Raw genomic sequence first — 18520 nt, forward strand, 5'->3', positions numbered from 1 at the left:
TGGGACTTAAAGGAAAAACAAAGATTTATCGACCTCTATTACCCACCTGAAATCTAGTGTAACCTTAACCAATTTAGTGCATGCGATTATCACCCTTATTGTCTAAACTTATAAGTAAAAATGGCATAAACATTCAGTGAATTTAAGTCACTCTACTTCTAAGCTAGAGTGGAAACTATCAGGGGCATAGTTTTGAAGTTGTTGGAAGTAGTCGCTTGGAAAAGCGAATTTGTGGGGAGTTTCGTATGTCTTTAGACAAAAATGGAGGTCTACAACGGTCGTATTACTGTTTTAGCGAATCATATAATTCTAACTGGTAGAAATGTATATTTTAACTCAAAATGGTTATTTTGTAAGACAGAATTTTATACAAATTCCGCTTTTGTACAGTCCAGTTCATAAATATGTATACATTTTTGCACATTTTTACAATGTTTTAGGGTGAAGAAATGTATACATAATTATGAACTCGGCTGTAAATAGGTAAACAATTGAGGGGTGTCTTTTCAAAAGGGCTTGTTTTTGTATGGTTTTCATAGATAAATAAACCCTTTTTACTCAAAAATCTAAGTAGTAAATTTTTGAAATTAACTATTATCAACATCACATACCCACCAACATAATTGAATGCTTCAATTTTTATCTAGAATAGAGCCGTATTCAGATATTTATGAGCACCGACAAATATCTGAACACGGTTCTATTGTCAAGGCGTTAGAGTGCGTGTTTGATGTTTTTGAGCACCTCGACTGCTCCGATTACCCGTGTGGTCTTATGCTATTACTACCCATGTGGTCTTTTACTATAACATTCCTTCCACAATATTGCCATTCAAAATTGAACCCTATCCACAGGCACGGAGATCCTGTTCTCGCACGTGTGCATCCAGATGTTCATGATGATGACGCAGGCCGCCGTGGTGCTGTTTATCGGCTTCGTGTTCTTCGACCTCACCAACAACGGGCCTCTCGGCTGGATCATTTTGTTGACGGTGCTCAATGGCTTCTGCGGGATGACTTTTGGTACGTATCAATCATATTTAGTTGATGTTTGGTAAACTTCCTAGTGTACCCTGTAGCCTGTTTATCGGTATTCTACAGGATATTTCAGGCAGTGTACGATGGGATTACGTAATCTAATCTCCATCTCCGTTCTGCCACCGTGCGACTAGACGCGGACTTGCGTTTCACCCTTACATCGTTACTCTGCCACTGGTTCGCACTAAACGCTACGCATCCAGCTTTATCATGCGAATGGCTTAGGAGTGGAATTCACTTCTTGCAAATCTATTCCCAGTCCACTGAGTGAATAGACATCTTTTAGGTAAGCTTATTCCATCCTAGACTGCATCGGCATTTACCATCATCAGGTGAGATTGTGGTCAAATGCTTACCTTTTCCCAATAAAAAAATGATAGTCTGATTCAAGTTGATGGTCTTTTTTTTTCTTGAATTGCTTGGAATTAGAACTTTCGAGACAGTGTCCAACACATTATATGCTCAATTTTAGATATAACACGATCCAGTTCGTAAAAACAATAGGCACAGTTTTCTTTAGTCGTGTCCTGATCAGCGAGAGAGATGTGTGTGTTGTGGTGAGTTTTACTCAAAGATACGTCGCCATCTTGATGATCACTTAAAGAAAACGAGACAGTTCGCGGTCTTAGACTCCAAAGAACTTCGAGCGGTGGGTCTATATTGGTAGATCCCTTAATACTTCTCATGTGGGCATTAGTGAGCATCAAAGAACATGTTAGCGTGCCGATGATGATAATGACGTAGGCTACCATGGTGCTGTTCATCGGCTTTGTAATGTGTTCTTCGACCTCACCAACAACGGGTACACATATAGTGTCAAGTTCCTAACAACACTATACCCCTCGCGTGGCAGGATGGTTAATATGACAGTTCATTTTTATATGGAGCAGCCGCTGTCATTTTAAATGTTTGTTGGTTTGTAATAGTACATTGTGCAACGAGGGGGGTAAGTGAAATTTTGGATACGAGGTTGATTATTTCCGACAGCCACAGGCTGGAGGGAATTAAAGATCCGAGTTTGCAATATTCTTACCCCCGAAGTTACACACAATGTTTTTCATCACACTTGCGAAGAAAAAACAAAATATTAAACTAAATAATTCTTGAATACGGTGACATATCAAACATTCGTCCGCCATTTTGTAATTTCTTGACAGGTTGGCATCGAGGACACAAACCTATTCGGCATTCAGCCACGATTGAAAATTATGTAAAAATATTTGAAACGGCTGTTAAATCAATCAAATTATTTCATTTTAAACATAAACAAAAATATTAAATTATAAACGTCAGTATTTTAAAAGTATAACTTATCTATGCTCGCGCGCAGGTTTGGCAGATGCTCTGACGAGGTCAAAGTGACGCTTTTTAGAGCATACTGTCAAAGCTTCTACACAGGGCAACTTTGGACCAACTTCACCAGGAAAGCAATTAACACCCTAAGGGTTCAATATAACGACGCCTTCAGAATCCTGATGAAGTTGCCAAGGTGGTGTAGTGCGACGAGTATGTTTGCGGAAGCTCGTGTCCCCGATTTCTTTGCCGTAATTCAGTCTAGAGTAGCGTCCTTTTGGAGTAGGCTGCGCAGCTCTGAGAACTGTATCCTAGCCACGATTTAGTGAGGATTTGCACAGTCCAATCTGTAGGTTTTGGCTGTCTCTGCATCAAGATGCGAACCGAAAGTAGTTATTTTATTTTATTTTATTCTATATTGTAATTTAAAAAAATATATTATTGTTTTACGGTTACTTTACTTTTAACACTTTTGTGCCATTTCAAATTGTAAATTCTCTGTGTATCACGTTATTTTATATGGGTGCCTGAAATAAAATAAATTTATTTTTTATTTTATTTTTTATGCTACTTGGTTTGTATGAATAAGTGACGTAATAAAAAAAAACCAATTTTTCACAATCCATAACTCCCGCGGGAACAAAATAGGCCTTTGTCCTTCAGTATACCTGCATGAAACAAGAACTTTTTCGAGCAAGTGTGATGAAAATGTTTTTTAGAAGTAAGTAAGCACATTAATTCATTTCGTTTATTTCGTGTCATTTCATTTCCATTTCGTTTTGACAAAGCCTGATGCAGAGACTCATGTAGTCGTAGATAGGACGAAGTTTGTTGCGGATTCCCTTTAGTACCTACGCTTTTGACGAAGCCCGGGCTGTGGATTTAGATGATGGTTAGTTTTTTAGTATCTACTTGTTTTCGTTTAAGTAATCAATTATTCATTATAGTCATTACCATTTAGAAGCGATGGTGGCCTAACGGTAAGAGTGCGCGACTTGCAATCCTTAGGTCGCGGGTTAAAACCTCGACTCATACCAATGAGTTTTTTGGAACTTATGTTACGAAATATCATTTGATATTTTACTAGTCGCTTTTCGGTGACGAAAAACATTACCTATTCATTAAGTAATGTATAATGTACTTACATTTAAGTAATAAAAATATGATAAAACCTATTTATTCATTAAAATAAAATAAAAATATTATTTTCTTGCTACAAGATATTTAATAATATCTTTTTCATTAAGTCCAACCAAAAGATACTTGAAGGAACTGTCCATAGGGATTATCATTCAACGCGAGAGGTATAAGTGTGTGATAATATTAAAGAGTAGGAAATAAAATCTATGTAATAAATATAAAAAGGAAATGATACTTTAGAATGGACCCATTCTGAATGGAAGATATATGTTCTCCTTTACGATCGTAATACTAGAAGATATTGCAATATTACGTACAGAATGCCTGCTATTGCGAGTCTTGATGGGCTGCAGAACCTGTAATGCATTTTCCATTTGAAATAAACGGAATTTTAACAAGAAAATTCTTTTGACACCTACAATTAAGCTATATCTGCTCGGCTTTGCAGCGAGTAAAAAACTTTAAAACGAGATCTGAAGCACAGATATGCTATAATGTAAGATAATTCACATAATTTTTTCTGTAAGAAATTGCTCATGTTTTATAAAATACTTGTATACCTAGGTATATACTTTTATCGAGATTTGACTAAAAATATAGGTACTCGTATGCGTACAATGTCGTTACATTCAGTTGTAATATAAGGCAGTGTCTTACCTGAACGAATAACTCGCGAACGCGAAGCGGCGCGGCGCGGGTGAATTCAATCCTTTGATACCTATGGAAGTGTCCTACGTGGGCGATCTCCGAATGCCGTTGAACCGCCGCGCCGCGCCGCGCCGCGTCGAGTCGCGTCGCATTCGCGAGTCATTGCTTATGTAAGCCGCTGCGTTATACTTATCGTATTATTTATCATTTTATGTCATACATCTCAAAAATAAGTTTAAATGTACACTGGTATCCAACTCTCTTGATAATCTTGCTGTTTTGGATGTTAACTCAAACCAGTAAAAACTTATAGACCGTGTCATTCATGAAGACGCGCGCTTTGACTCGTATGTAATGTCATTAAAGGTTAGATTTGACAATTCTGCGCGTCATCGTGGATGACACGAACTATAATGCCTAAGCTAGAATATATCAATTATTATCATTAAAAAATCAAAATCAGTAAAATACAATCATAAATGTCTAAAAACAGAATTCTGTTCGTACTCAAGGCGTGGCGTATTTCCGTTTGGCCCAAACACTTTTCGCAAAATGTCACTTCCCAATAAACATAACGTAGTAGTTTCATTTCCCGAATGAATCTTTGGCAAATTTACACTTCGCATTTAATTTGTTGCCTTTGTCTTGCCTTTTATCAAATTTTAGTCAGTTTTAGTAGTAAATTAGATAAGGGGAAAGACAGTAACAGTTTGTTACGTAACGCAATTCATACAAGTAGTCTTATTGTTAGTTAAGTCATCGACTCATTTTAAAACATGGTTTATTGGAATGCTACGAAATCCTTCGTTTTTTTATTGAAGTAGATGTTGTTTTATTTACAAAAGAACTTGCTTTTTAAAAAATTGAAAAAAAAAATCTTATTTACATTGGTGAGAATCGATGACTTTCACGTCTCATGTAAAAGAGTCGCCTTGGTGAAAGCCAAGATTAATCTTGTAATAGTATAAAAAGTGCTCCATCTTCTTTTAATTCGCTCGAAAGCGTACCTATCATTGCTACCTCAGTCTCCTCAATTTTTTCCCTCCTATTTCTGCCGACGGCTTACCCAGTTTTTTCTCCATAATCAAGGCCTTTTTCCGCTTGAAATGATACACTGTACTTTGATACAAAACTGCTGAAAGTCTATAGAAAATACGAGTACTTACGTCGTTTTAGGAAAGACTGTAACTTTGTGAAAATATAAGAAGCTGACGTTTATTGTGCTCAGAAAATAGTGTTTTGTTTTTCTTTGTTAAGATTTTTAAAAGGACGGACGTTTTTGAGATAAAAATATAAAGTAACAAAGGAACTAACAGCCTAATTATATACTTCACAATATATAATGCTTAGTTTTTTTTTAAATAGTAGTATCGTTTGCGTTTGTTCCAATAAAATGCATTTATCAAGTTTTCTCTAGAAACTACCGACCGGTTTAGCCCACATATGCCCAGATTTGTTTTGGCCTAAACTCATGAGTTTAAAAGCTCTTTCTCTTACTAATTAAAATGAGTATTATTGAGTTTTAGTTTTTATTTATTTAAACTTTATTGCACGATATAAAATTGTACAAATGGCGGACTTAATACATTAAGGCATTCTCTATCAGTCAACCATTGGGTCAAACAGAAACTTGTAGTTAGTGCAGGATTGTACACAACGAGAGGGAATTTAAAACAAATCAAGTTATTCTAAACAATGTAACATTACATACACATATAAAAATAATAGCAATATACACCACATCTCTCTCTCTCTCTCTCTCTCTCTGCTGTGGCGAAGTGAAACTTGGCCTCCGACACCAAAGACCGCCATGCTTCTCTGTCCAAAGCCGTTACAGTCCAGTCGACACCACATACATACTTAATATATTATGTACCCAAGTAACATTATTGACTGAGCGAGTTAGAGAGGAGCTTACGTAACTGTTGGAGCGTAACTGACGAGCTTACGGAGCTGAGGGCCTACCGCGAACCACGTTCGACGTCTTGCATCCCTGTCACACTTACGTACGAATTTACAAGTGAGGTGAGTAACAGACAGGTAACACGTTGAACGTGGGTCGCGGTAGGCCCTCTGACGTTGTTTACGTTACTGTTTTTGTCGAAAATGAGACGTTACTTGCCGTTTTTTTGTAAATTTTTTGTGATTTGTGATTCGACGACCGGTCCGGCCTAGTGGGTAGTGACCCTGCTTATGAAGCCGATGGTCCTGGGTTCGAATCCCGGTAAGGGCATTTATTTCAGTATTTGCACATAGGGTGTTTATTTAGAAACCTGCAATAATTTACAGGGTGATAATGAGCAACTTTTAATCAATTATGGGACCTACCCCGAAATCGCAAAATTTTTTTGGTCGGTTTCATGCATTTTGGCTGTCTGACCTCGACATTTTCTAGGGGACAGTAAAACATTTTTTCGCGATTTCGGAATTGGTCCCGTAGTAAAAGTGGTTTGGACCCGGGTATGTCCTTAAACTACGACCAAAAGAGAGGTATGGGCAATGTGAATGTCATCTCGCCTTGTGTGGTAGGGCACAGCACAGCAGATGTCATTCCAGATTAAGAGCAACCGACAGAAAACCGCAGCCAAATAACACTTGACCCTACTCATAGTGTTGTGTTCCTGCCGGTGAGTAAGGTTGCCAGAGCTCAACGAGGGGGGGGGGGGGGGGTTAGGGTCAGCAACGCGCATGTAACTCCTCTGGAGTTGCAGGTGTACATAGGCTACGGAGACTGCTTACCATCAGGCAGGTCGTATGCTTGTTTGCCACCGACGTAGTATAAAAAAAAAAAAAAAGTTGTTCAACATGACCTTATTCACCCCTAAAATTATTGCAGGTGACTAAATTTTTACATTGTTGACTGAGTATCCACAACACAAGCCTTCTTGGCTTACCGTGGGACTTGGTCAGTTTGTGTTACAATGTTCCTATAATATTGATTTATTTGTTAAAAAAAAAAAGATATAACCAACAGATGGTTTGTCTTGAAGTTGTCTGTTTTAATTATGCTGAGGGCTTTTAATTTAAAATTATAATTACGAACAGCATCTTCCTCGCATTATAATAATGAATTAGGTAAATAATTATTTTTCGTGTAGGCTGATGGAAATATACCGGATTATTGTAAGAATTTTAGAAAGATAAGACCTTTGAGATGGACAAAACTCGAGTTTTAGTTCTCCCCTTGGGGAGACAGGGAAGTGACATAGACCGAATACAAGTACACGGTTGAAACGCGGATACAGCTATTTTGTTCAAATATGATTTAAACCTCGCTAGTCCCCGCGTGCTTGTATAAGTACAAATTAAATTCAATGTGGAACTCTTATAGAAATATAAAAAAGTTCTGAATTCAAAAGCGCAAACATTCGCCTGTCTCTATCAAGTAAAAAAAAAAATCTCTAGCCTATATTTTCTTATAATGTCTTAGTCTATTCCATACATTAGTCCTTATAAAAAGATAAATTAATTTAGATTGTGAATAAGAGACTGAATTCGTCTATTATTATGGAAATTACCTCCCTATTAATTGCCATTAAGTCTATTGAAAAATTTCAAAGTGGCCCAATAATTCAATTTAAAGGACGTGACAAACCTACTAAGGCAGTGTCTTACCTGAGCGAATAACTCGCGAACGCGAAACGGCGCGGCGCGGGTGTATTCAATCCTTTGATACCTATGGAAGAGTAATCGCCCACGTAAGCCGCGCTGTAATAAGTTTTATGAATCTATAATTGAAGTCAGTTGAATGGAGGGTGGGTCAAAAATTATGTTAAAAAATATATTAACGATTTTTTATCTTACATAATTACTAATTAGGTACCTACACGCAAAGACAATTAGAAATAGAGGTGGATTGTCAAAGATAACTTTGTAGCCACAGTAAATTTGCTGCCATCTTTCGACACATGATTAAAACTTTTAGAACGCCATTTGACTTTGATCCTTATTCTTTCACTGATATGTGTTAAATTTGTTAAATATCAAAAAGTGGCGCCATCTCATAGATCAAACTCCAAAGGTAGGCGACATCGTTTCAAGCGATGGTGCCATAACCTTTGGGTTGTGCCTCGTAAGATGGTGCCACTTTTTGATATTTTACTAATTTAACACGTATTAGTGAAAGAATAAGGATCAAAATGATTCAAATTTCATCGAACTCAATAAGTACTATAAGAAGGACAGTGGACCTTAGGAGTGTATAACATTTAGATACGGTCACGGGTTGATAATTATAAAGTATGACATATTTATTCTTTTATACGTATCTACGCCTAGAATACAGGACATAAGTTTGAACTGCCGCTGAGCAAAAATATCGCATGGAGAGGTCCAAAACCTATGTTAGTATCTGATGTGCAAAATGAATGAATGAATGATTTCTTGTTACCAAAATGAAAGTTTCCATCATTTCCTACGAAGTTTTCCTGTAAGTTCTGGGAACTTATCTAACTTTATAAAAAACACAACACACCGCTTTAATTTGAATTAGGTAAAGTTCTCAGAAAGAGAAGTAAGTAAAAACGTATTTGTGTATTAAATTGCATTATTGTTTTAGGTTTCTTCGTGTCCTGTCTCTGCGACACCGAGAGAACCGCAACGTTCATCGCTCTAGGATCATTCCTGCCAATGATGTTGCTATGCGGCATCGTCTGGCCTATTGAAGGTAAAGAATTAATATTAATAAACATTATTACCAGCCATTAATACTAAGAGAACCGCCGAGTTCTTTGCTATTGAGTCATACTTGCCAATGATGTTGCTATACGGCATCGTCTGGCCTATTTAGGGTAAACCATCAATATTTATCGTCATTATTAACATCCAATAATACTGAGAGGACCGCCCAGTTCATCGCTCTTGGGTTATTCTTACCCATGATGTTGCTATACAGCATCGTCTGGCCTATTGAAGGTAAACAATTAATATTAATCATCATTATTACCAGCCATTAATACTAAGAGAACCGCCGAGTTCATCGTTATTGGGTCGATCTTGCCCATGATGTTGCTATACGGCATCGTCTGGCCTATTGAAGGTAAACAATCAATATTAATCATAATTAATAAATAGTATATACAGATGTCAATCACAATGAAAAAATCAACTATGATCAACTCTGGTCAACGTGGGACTCGAACCCACGTCTCTGGATTGCCGGTCCAATGCGTTACCATGGAATTGTCCATTGGAATTGGACAGCGTTAATATCATGTAGGGCGCCTGCAAATCATTATTTATCCCTCTGGTGCTGGAAAAACCGCCCCATGTTTATATGATGTTGCTATGGGCCATCGTATGGCACATGAACGAAGAACTTAAATAGCAAAACTAGTAAGAAAACCGCCATGTTCATTGCTCTCCGATCTCCCGTCTATGTTGCTGTCTAGTATCATCTGGCCTTTTTAGCATATTACTCTCATGAAATTTTTGAAAATAAATTAAATATGTATAAGTAACATTCCTTGCGATTCTTTGTACACCGTTCATAATAACATGACATTGCTATTATAGGGTATAATTTTAAGCAACCGTTGGTTGAGGGCAGCGAATAACCGTTCGTTGTAGAGATCCTTGGGGAGGCTTTTGTCTAGCAGTGGACGTATTTCGGCTGAGATGATGATGATAATAATTTTAAGATGCATCCACACCACAGTTAAATTTTGTGGAACAGCAGTGTGCAACTCGGTAACATTAGGTAACTTACTGTTGCACAGTGTTACTCTACAGCTGCTCCTCAAAAGTTAATAGTGGTGTAAATGCACCTTTCTACCCCACTTTATGAAAATAAACAATAAGTGTATCACCTAAAGGCATCCAACCACGCAAAAAAATAACTTTTGGATTAAGCTTAAAGTAAGAGATTGTAATACGCGCGAAGAACGAGAGCGCTTCGAGCACGAACAAGTTCACGAGGCGTCATCGTAGTCAGTCATTATGACAGTCGTAGCGTAATACTAGCGTTAGAAACAAATCGTAAACTAATGATATTTCACTTATAAAACGATTACGCTTACGCGACGTTTCGTGCGCAGAACTCTACGTGTCTCATATTCGTAACGTTTTTCCGATACGCTTACGAGACGCGTAGGCTTACGCTCCATGCGGCTTACGTGGGCGATGACTCGCGAATGCGACGCGGCGCGGCGGCCCAACGGCATTCTGAGATCGCCCACGTAGGATATTTCCATAGGTATCAAAGGATTGAATTCACCCGCGCCGCGCCGCGCCTCTTCGCGTTCGCGAGTTATTCGCTCAGATAAGACACTGCCTGAGGGTCGGAATCACCGCACAATCTCAATTAATTTAGAATAAGTACGCTCTATATCTACTCAATTGAATGTTTTCCTCTCTTTCTAATGCATCTAAGTGCATCCATTTGTGAACTTGATTACTTCACAGAATTTTCTCCGGCACCCAGGGGATAAAGTGTTTCAAACTAAGCTTTAATGAAGTATCAACTTTAAGTAGTGCCTAATAAAGTTTATATTGCTACAACGTGGATGAGTTTTTATGTGTTAACTTGTAGAAGCTTTTAGTTTTGTACGATTGGCAACAATTTGCTCTATTTCTTACTTTAAGAGGATTACAAAGTTAAGTAAATACAGTTTATCGCTATTTGTTAAAGTTTGTGTAGATAAAATGTGACCTTGATTGTCAGGTGATATCCGAATGATATTTAGTAGGGCATATCGGCACGTGCATGCAGCAACGCAGTTAAAAAAAATTCATCACACTTGCTCGAAAAAGATCTTATTTCATGCAGGTGTGCTGAAGGACAAAAGCCTATTTTGTTCCCGCGGGAGTTAAGGATTTTGAAAAAAAAAAATTTAATTATGTCACTTATTCATAAAAACCAAGTAGTATAAATGAGTTTTACTTTTAAAATACTGATGTTTATAATTTAATACTTTTGTTTATGTTTAAAATTATTTAATTTGATTAATTTAACAGCCGTTTAAAATATTATATTTTCAATCGTGGCTGAATGCCGAATAGGTCTGTGCCTTCGATGCCTCACCTGCCAAGAAATTACAAAATGGCGGACGAATGTTTGATATGTCACCGTATTTTATTTAATTCAGTTTTTTATTCCCAAGTGTGATGAAAAACATTGTGTTTTATTACCAGTTACCACCCTCGTATCCTAAAATTGACTTACCCCCCTCGTTGCACAATGTACCTACTAATATGTAAAATACTGTTAGCATAAATATATGGCATAATATAATAAGTAATATTCAAATGTCACCTACAATATGTTTAATATTGAAGTAAATAAAATGTTAAAATAGTTAATTATTACATGTAAGGGTGTAGATATATTTTCACAATCGTGAAATCCAATCTAGACTAAGGTCCGATTGTACAGACCGCAATCAACGGTCTGGTTTACTTAAGCGGTTATCCCACTGATGCACCTAACAATACTTCACTCAATTCTCCAGTTTTCTCATGCAAACAGCAAAACCAATACTATGATGGACTAGTCAGACTACCAGGCCTATTCGAACGTACACTAATGATACGTAGATGAAATAATGTACGAGAATGATATTTAAATGAATGACATTCAGTTATCTTGCCAAAGAGAATTTGAAAAGTGGCACCATCTATTAGAGCATAGGCCAAAGGTTTGGCGGCATCGTTTCGAGCGATGGCGCCATAACCTTTGGGCTATGCTCTAGTAGATGTCGTCATTAGGGTTCCGTACCCAAAGGGTCAAACGGGACTCTATTACTGAGACTTCGCTGTCCGTCCGTCCGTCCGTCCGTCTGTCACCAGGCTGTATCCCATGAACCGTGATAGCTAGACGTTGAAATTTTCACAGATGATGTATTTCTGTTGCCGCTATAACAACAAATACTAAAAACAGAATAAAATAAATATTTAAGGGGGCTTCCATACAACAAACATAATTTTTTTGCCGTTTTTATAAATAATGGTACGGAACCCTTCGTGCGCGAGTCCGACTCAGACTTGCCCGGTTTTTTTATATTTAACACATATCAGTGAAAGAATAAAGATCAAAGTCCAATGGCGTTCTAAAAGTTGAAATCATGTATCGAAAGATGGCAGTAAATTTACTGTGGCTACAAAGCTTAATTTGACAATCAACCTCTATTCCAAATTCTCTTTGATCTTGCACTTCGCTTATATTTATCCGCCAATTCAAGGGCGAGAAGCACGATAGCCAACATGATTCAAATATCATTCTGATGTCAGTATACCTACGTTCGAATTGGCCTGTAAATCTTAGCGGAAGCCAATCCACGAAGTGCTAGAAGCCATCAATCTATTACATTGACCGTGCCACTATTTGTTATTTGGTTAAATTGCTTTTGGTTTATATTGGGCCTAGTGAGCATTGTTGGCCGAACGTTAATTAGAATTGACTATACTGAAAATTAACCATTACAAAAACCAGAAACCGTAACGGACGGTTACAGTTTAACGGTTCAATTTGACAGGGGTTATAGCAATTATATTCTTAAAAATAAATTTTAAAGCTAGTTTTTAAAATAAATGCAATGGGGTGGTAATAATCTTTCCATTATAGGTACTCATCCTCCAGGAACTCTGCAACAACAGAATAGTTGGCTTTCTGAATTAATAGCGTTTTTATTGTTGTAGTGAATAAGATATTGGTTGTAATATTTTGTACATTTATTGGTATTTGGTTCTACAATGTATCGAAACGAATATTATAGTTCAGTTGGGAGCCCATACATAAAAAGTATAAATAAATAAATAATAAATAAATATTATAGGACATTATTACATAAATTGACCAAGTCCCACAGTAAGCTCAATAAGGCTTGTGTTGAGGGCTTGAGGGTAATTAGACAACGATATACAATATAACAGCGGTGGCCAATTTGATTATACCCAAGATCTCCTGTTTACTAACGAAACCCTGTGCGATCTACCAATTACATACTTCTTGAAACCTTAAATGAAGCTGGTCTACGTATTTATATTTTTTGCCTTGCCACGATCGACTGGACTAACAGTCGCGATCGATCTGTTGGCCACCCCTGCAATATAATATATAAATATTTATAAATACTTAAATACATAGAAAACACCCATGACTCAGGAACAAATATCCATGCTCATCACACGAATAAATGCCCTTACTAGGTTTTGAACCCGGGACCATCAGCTTCGTAGGCAGGGTCACTACCCACTAGGCCAAACCATTGTTATATGAAATCTTAATTCAACCATTACAGTCGACGAATAGAAAAACATATTAATAGTTCTACTTTGTCCACAGCTCTCCACGAGTGCCTCCAATGGATCAGCTACGTGCTCCCCCTCACCAAGTCCACGGAATCCCTCCGCTCCATGCTGCAGCGTGGCTGGACCATAAACATGCCTATGGTGTATAACGGCTTCCTGTCCACCGGCATATGGATCGCCTTATATTTGATAGGCAGTATTCTCTTGATCAAGTTTAAGAAGGGTTAGTTACTAGTACCAGGTTCTGTTTTTTATATTTATTTATCATGGAATAGTTTATCTACTAGATGTACACAGTTGTATTATGGATAGCTTAATCTACGTGATAAAATAAGTGTCACTTTTTAACACAACGCAATTGAAAAGGATCGAGATTGCTATCACGCTATCACGTAGACAAATATGGCTATCATATCAACGTGCAGAGGGCCTACCGCGATCCACGACAAATTGTCTCTCTGCCTCACTTGTAAATTCGTGTCAGGGCACCTCTACACGATGGCCCAGCGTTGGCCAGTCCAAGGGACGCAGCTATGCGGTGAAATGAGATACTTGCTCCCTCTAACGCATAAATGCGTCCCTAGGACTGGCCTACGCTGAGCCATCATGTAGAGGAGCCATCACAGCCCTCAGGTATGGCTTGAGCCGCAATACTTTTCAAATAAAATAAACATGTATGTGTAATAAGCACGACTCTTTTATGAAAAATGCGGAGCCTAGTAGGTAGATAGTTTGTGTATTTTATTGTAATTTAATAGTTATTTTGGGTATGTAATTATTTTTTAAATAAATCCGTCCTCTTGTAAAAGCATAAGTGCTGTAATAATATTGTTTGTATTTTGTGTATTTTTCTGTACCTACAATATTTAGTCACATTATTTTATTGTATTTTTTTGACACAATGAGAATAGCTTTAAGAGTATCTTAGAATAAGTAGTTGTTTCTAATATCAAGAGCATTAGAGCTTTTAATAAGAGAATGAAATAAATAATGTAATAGACTGAATGGAACTATTATCATGACAAAAATGACAATATTGTCAGCTTAAAAACGAATGGTGATAATGTGAAATAATTTCGTCTGTCTTGGGGAGCCACTTCCGTTCCCCCATTATTGTATAATTAGTTTGTGAAGTTTTAATTGAAAAAAAGTTAATCGTACAAATTTAACGTAATCTCGTAAAAAGTGTCACAAAGTGCCATTTTTTCGTAAAAAGTTTAAGGAGAAAAAAAATCAAGTATTTATATTAATTATAAAATCCGGCCAGTCGGTATTTGTAATATCACCTTTCAATTTGATTTACGTTTTTTTATTTAACTATTTGACATGTATTATAATTAAATTTGTTTTATTTTGTATTTAGTGATTTTTGTGCTGGCGAAACCGTAAGCGATATTCAAAAAATCATTCAATTGTGCAACGCCATTTTGCTGTTAAATCTCTGGTCAGGTGGGGTAAGACGGATATAGTTTATTTTGCTCGGGACAAGACTAACAGTATTAGGATTCCCTACTAGTGTTAAAACAAGTTAAACAACAACAACACAACAACAACAAAAAGTGTTGTGTGTTAGTGCGTGTAAAAGCTGGGGTGGTTAGAGTAGCGCTACCTCGTTTCACGCAAAATCAGCACAAAGTCGATTTGCAGAAAATGCCCAGAAGAACTAATTAACTAAGTGTTCGTCTTGTCCAGGTGATATTCTTACCCCACTTTACCTTAGTTGAAACTTTTTAAGCTGACCGGGAATAATACATTCATTAAGAAAGCCATTTTGTCATACAAAGCATAACAACGCCGACGTCTTTATCTAAGTATGGCTTTCAATGTCCAAGTGTCATTATTGAATGTGATATGCTACTGCAATTTCAACCTTGTGAATTAGAGAAGATGGTAGCTATTTGTATGCATTTTTTGTTACTTGCTATTATTTGTTAATAGCCGTAGCCTTAAACATTAAAGAACAATTTCATTGTTCCTAAGAATCGTGTCATTCACGAAAACGCGTGCCTTGACTTGTCATGTTGTTAAAGTAAAGGTTAGATTTGACACATCTACGCGTCATCGTGGATGACACGAACTAAAATCGCTGAATTTATAAACGGTCAGCTTAAAAAAATACTATAGGTAACGCTTTTTTTGTAAATTCTTTTAAAGTTTCAATTTATTTTAATTGTTAATTTACGTAATAAACTGCAAGTTCAAATAGATTTTCTAATATCACATACGGTTGTTATGCGTAGTCAAGAAGTGCATTCAAACTACTGATCTGCCGTCGAAAACTCTCCAAAATTGTGGAATTTCCAGATGGAGAAATTTCGGAGGGCTCTCATATTTTTGTAAGGAAATCGACATTTTCCAATTTCATTATGAACGTTTATGTTTGCTGTAAAGTTTCCCTGATATTTCCTAGAACTTGTCCAACTTTTTTTTTGTCAACTGTATTTCGAGCAGAGTTTACAGGCTTTCAGAAACATATTATAGGGTTTTTTCTGATATTACACTATGAGTAGACTGAATTCAGTGCTTTAACAACTGTTCAAAAAAAAAAAATCCGAATTCAGGTAAAAATACTTTCTCGTAAGACCCAGGGACTTAATTGTGTGCTTAATTAAGATTTTTTTTTATTCTGGAGTACTTAGTTGAAGAATTGAATTTGTACTCCTAAAAGTACGTTGGGACTTACGAGGAAAATTTATATTTTTATTTTGAGAAAAAGAAGGTGGAAGGTGTCACTGTAAATAGGACTTTATTGGTTTGATGATGGGGTTTATTTTAGAGTACAATAGAATTATAATGGCTCAATTAGATATTGCTGGCATTGTGATAGTAAAGTTAAGGTTTTGTAAATAAAAGTGGTTTAGAAATCATACCTGTGTTTGTTTATTCATTATATCCTAAACAGATTAATACAGATACAGATACAATACAGATTGTATTATAGTTATACCTACTGGGACAGTAAAATATGTAACATATGAGTCCAAGTCGTGTCAAAGATCCCACTTTGTCGCTTACCATAAGGACGAGATTTGCTTGTTTATTTATACGAATAACCTGTCAAAACGTCCTTATGATGAGCGACAAAGTGGGACTTTTTACTTGGAAACGACACATATACCTAACAAATGTGGGTGTGGTTAGGTTAACGATTTTTATCCCGGACACAAAAAAATTGTTCCACATAACTTCTTAATTTTTTTGACAAAGCGTTAGCGAAGCAGCTTTCGTATGTCGTAATTCTCAACGGATTTTGTGAGCAGGTTCGATGATTAAATTGAATTTATTACATGGCTAGTAAAAAGAACTATGGTCGTCCCAGAGTCTGGCACGCGCTCACGTGTCTCTGATAACCATAGTACACAAGTCACTGCGTTCTGCTATACGGGCGTGTGATTTGCACTTTATATTATTATCTATGGTCGCCCCAGCGTACAGCCATACACGCTCGTTTAAGTTTTTGATAACCGTAGTAGGTACACAAGTCGCTGCGTTATTATGAAACTGAATGCTCTGCTATACGTGCGTGTGGATTTAGACTTTATATTATTATCTATGGTCGTCCCTGCCTGTAGCCATACACGCTCGCGTAAGTCTCTGATAACCATAGTACACAAGTCGCCGCGTTATTGTGGAACTGTTGTTCTGCTATATGGGCGTGTGGATTTACACTTTATATTATTATCTATGGTCGTCCCAGCGTGCAGCCATACACGCTCGCGTCAGTCTCTGATAACCGTAGTACACAAGTCGCCGCGTTATTATGGAACTGTTGTTCTGCTGTACGGGCGTGTGGATTTACACTTTATATTATTATCTATGGTCGTTCCAGCGTGCAGCCATACACGCTCGCTTAAATCTCTGATAACCGTAGTACACAAGTCGCTGCGTTATTACGAAAGTGTAGCTCTGCTATACCGGCGTGTGGATTTACACTTTATATTATTATCTATGGTCGTCCCAGCGTGCAGCCATACACACTCGCGTAAGTCTTGGATAACCGTGTAGGTACACAAGTCGCAGCGTTATTATGAAACTTATGCTCTGCTATACGGGCGTCTGGATTTACACTTTATGTTATTATCTATGGTCGTCCCAGCGTGCAGCCATACACGCTCGCGTAAGTCTCTGATAACCGTAGTACACAAGTCGCTGCGTTATGATGGAACTGTTACTCTGCTATACGGGCTTGTGAATTTACACTTTATATTATTATCTATGGTCGTCCCAGCGTGCAGCCATACACGCTCGCGTAAGTCTCTGATAACCGTAGTACACAAGTCGCTGCGTTATTGTGGAACTGCTGTTCTGCTATACGGGCGTGTGGATTTACCGCTACCTGTAGAAAAAGTTCACTTTTAATAAATTGGCTATTTTATTTAAAGAAGTACTACTTGTTTTTAGTTTGGCATTTTTCATGCTATTTTTACTTTGAATCACGAGCGCTTTGAAAAAAAAAATCCTTAGATTTTTATTTCCATTCAGGTACCATTTTTCATAGACTGTATGTCGGTAACGAAATGGGCGGAACGTAAAATGTATGGAAATGTTGGGTCATTTTATTTTCTTCTATTAGGATCGAACGAGCTTGTGATTCTAAGTAGAAATCACAGAAAAATATCCCAAATTTAGAAATTGTCGTGTACAATATTAAAGAATAGGGCAAATATAACTGTTCTTTTTTCACCTCAGCACCTCGAACAAGCCTACTTTCGTCATTCCAGGGAGTGAGGAAAGTGTGACTTTTGCCACTCCAGGGAGTGAGGAAAGTGCGAGTTTCGTCAGTTCAGGGAGTGAGACAAAGTAGATTTTTAATTTAGTGAAGGCCATGGCCATACAGGAATATTTTTTAGAAGCTTTCGTCATAATGATGATGCCTTTCATTCATGAATGTAAATAATTGTGGTTAAAGGTGACAATCCATTTCCAACTGCAGCTGCACTACCGTTGCGACATTACTGGTGCGTCATTACTGTATCGGCCGACTGCTGCTGCTTGCGGCGTGCAGTCGCGGCAGCGTTCGTCAGTTGATTGTCAAAGTCAATGAGTTATGAATAATGTCATTGTCAGACGTATAAATAAAGTTACTAATTTAAGTACTTGTATTTTTTACGAGAAGAAGTAAGTGACGATAATGCTACATGGTACACGAAAACCAA

The 18520-nt window shown here is 37.2% G+C and overlaps 2 protein-coding genes across 3 annotated transcripts in view; one reads left to right on the forward strand and one right to left on the reverse strand.

The window, feature by feature from the left end:
* LOC133529641 (ABC transporter G family member 20-like) overlaps positions 1-16231 on the forward strand; it is a 166037-nt gene extending 149806 nt beyond the window's left edge. The window contains exons 16-18 of the mRNA XM_061867402.1: positions 855-1022; positions 8677-8784; positions 13399-16231. Of these exons, the coding sequence (XP_061723386.1) occupies positions 855-1022; positions 8677-8784; positions 13399-13592 (470 nt within the window). The 3' untranslated portion in view covers positions 13593-16231. The remainder of the gene's footprint in view (positions 1-854; positions 1023-8676; positions 8785-13398) is intronic.
* Positions 16229-18520, reverse strand: part of LOC133529648 (lysyl oxidase homolog 2A) — a 39810-nt gene continuing 37518 nt past the window's right edge. For both annotated transcript variants that reach the window (XM_061867416.1, XM_061867415.1), the window contains one exon: positions 16229-17700. In XM_061867416.1, the coding sequence (XP_061723400.1) occupies positions 17578-17700 (123 nt within the window). In that variant the 3' untranslated portion in view covers positions 16229-17577. The remainder of the gene's footprint in view (positions 17701-18520) is intronic.

Source organism: Cydia pomonella, chromosome 21 (genome assembly GCF_033807575.1).
Source record: "Cydia pomonella isolate Wapato2018A chromosome 21, ilCydPomo1, whole genome shotgun sequence".
In the NCBI taxonomy this organism is placed as follows: domain Eukaryota; kingdom Metazoa; phylum Arthropoda; class Insecta; order Lepidoptera; family Tortricidae; genus Cydia; species Cydia pomonella.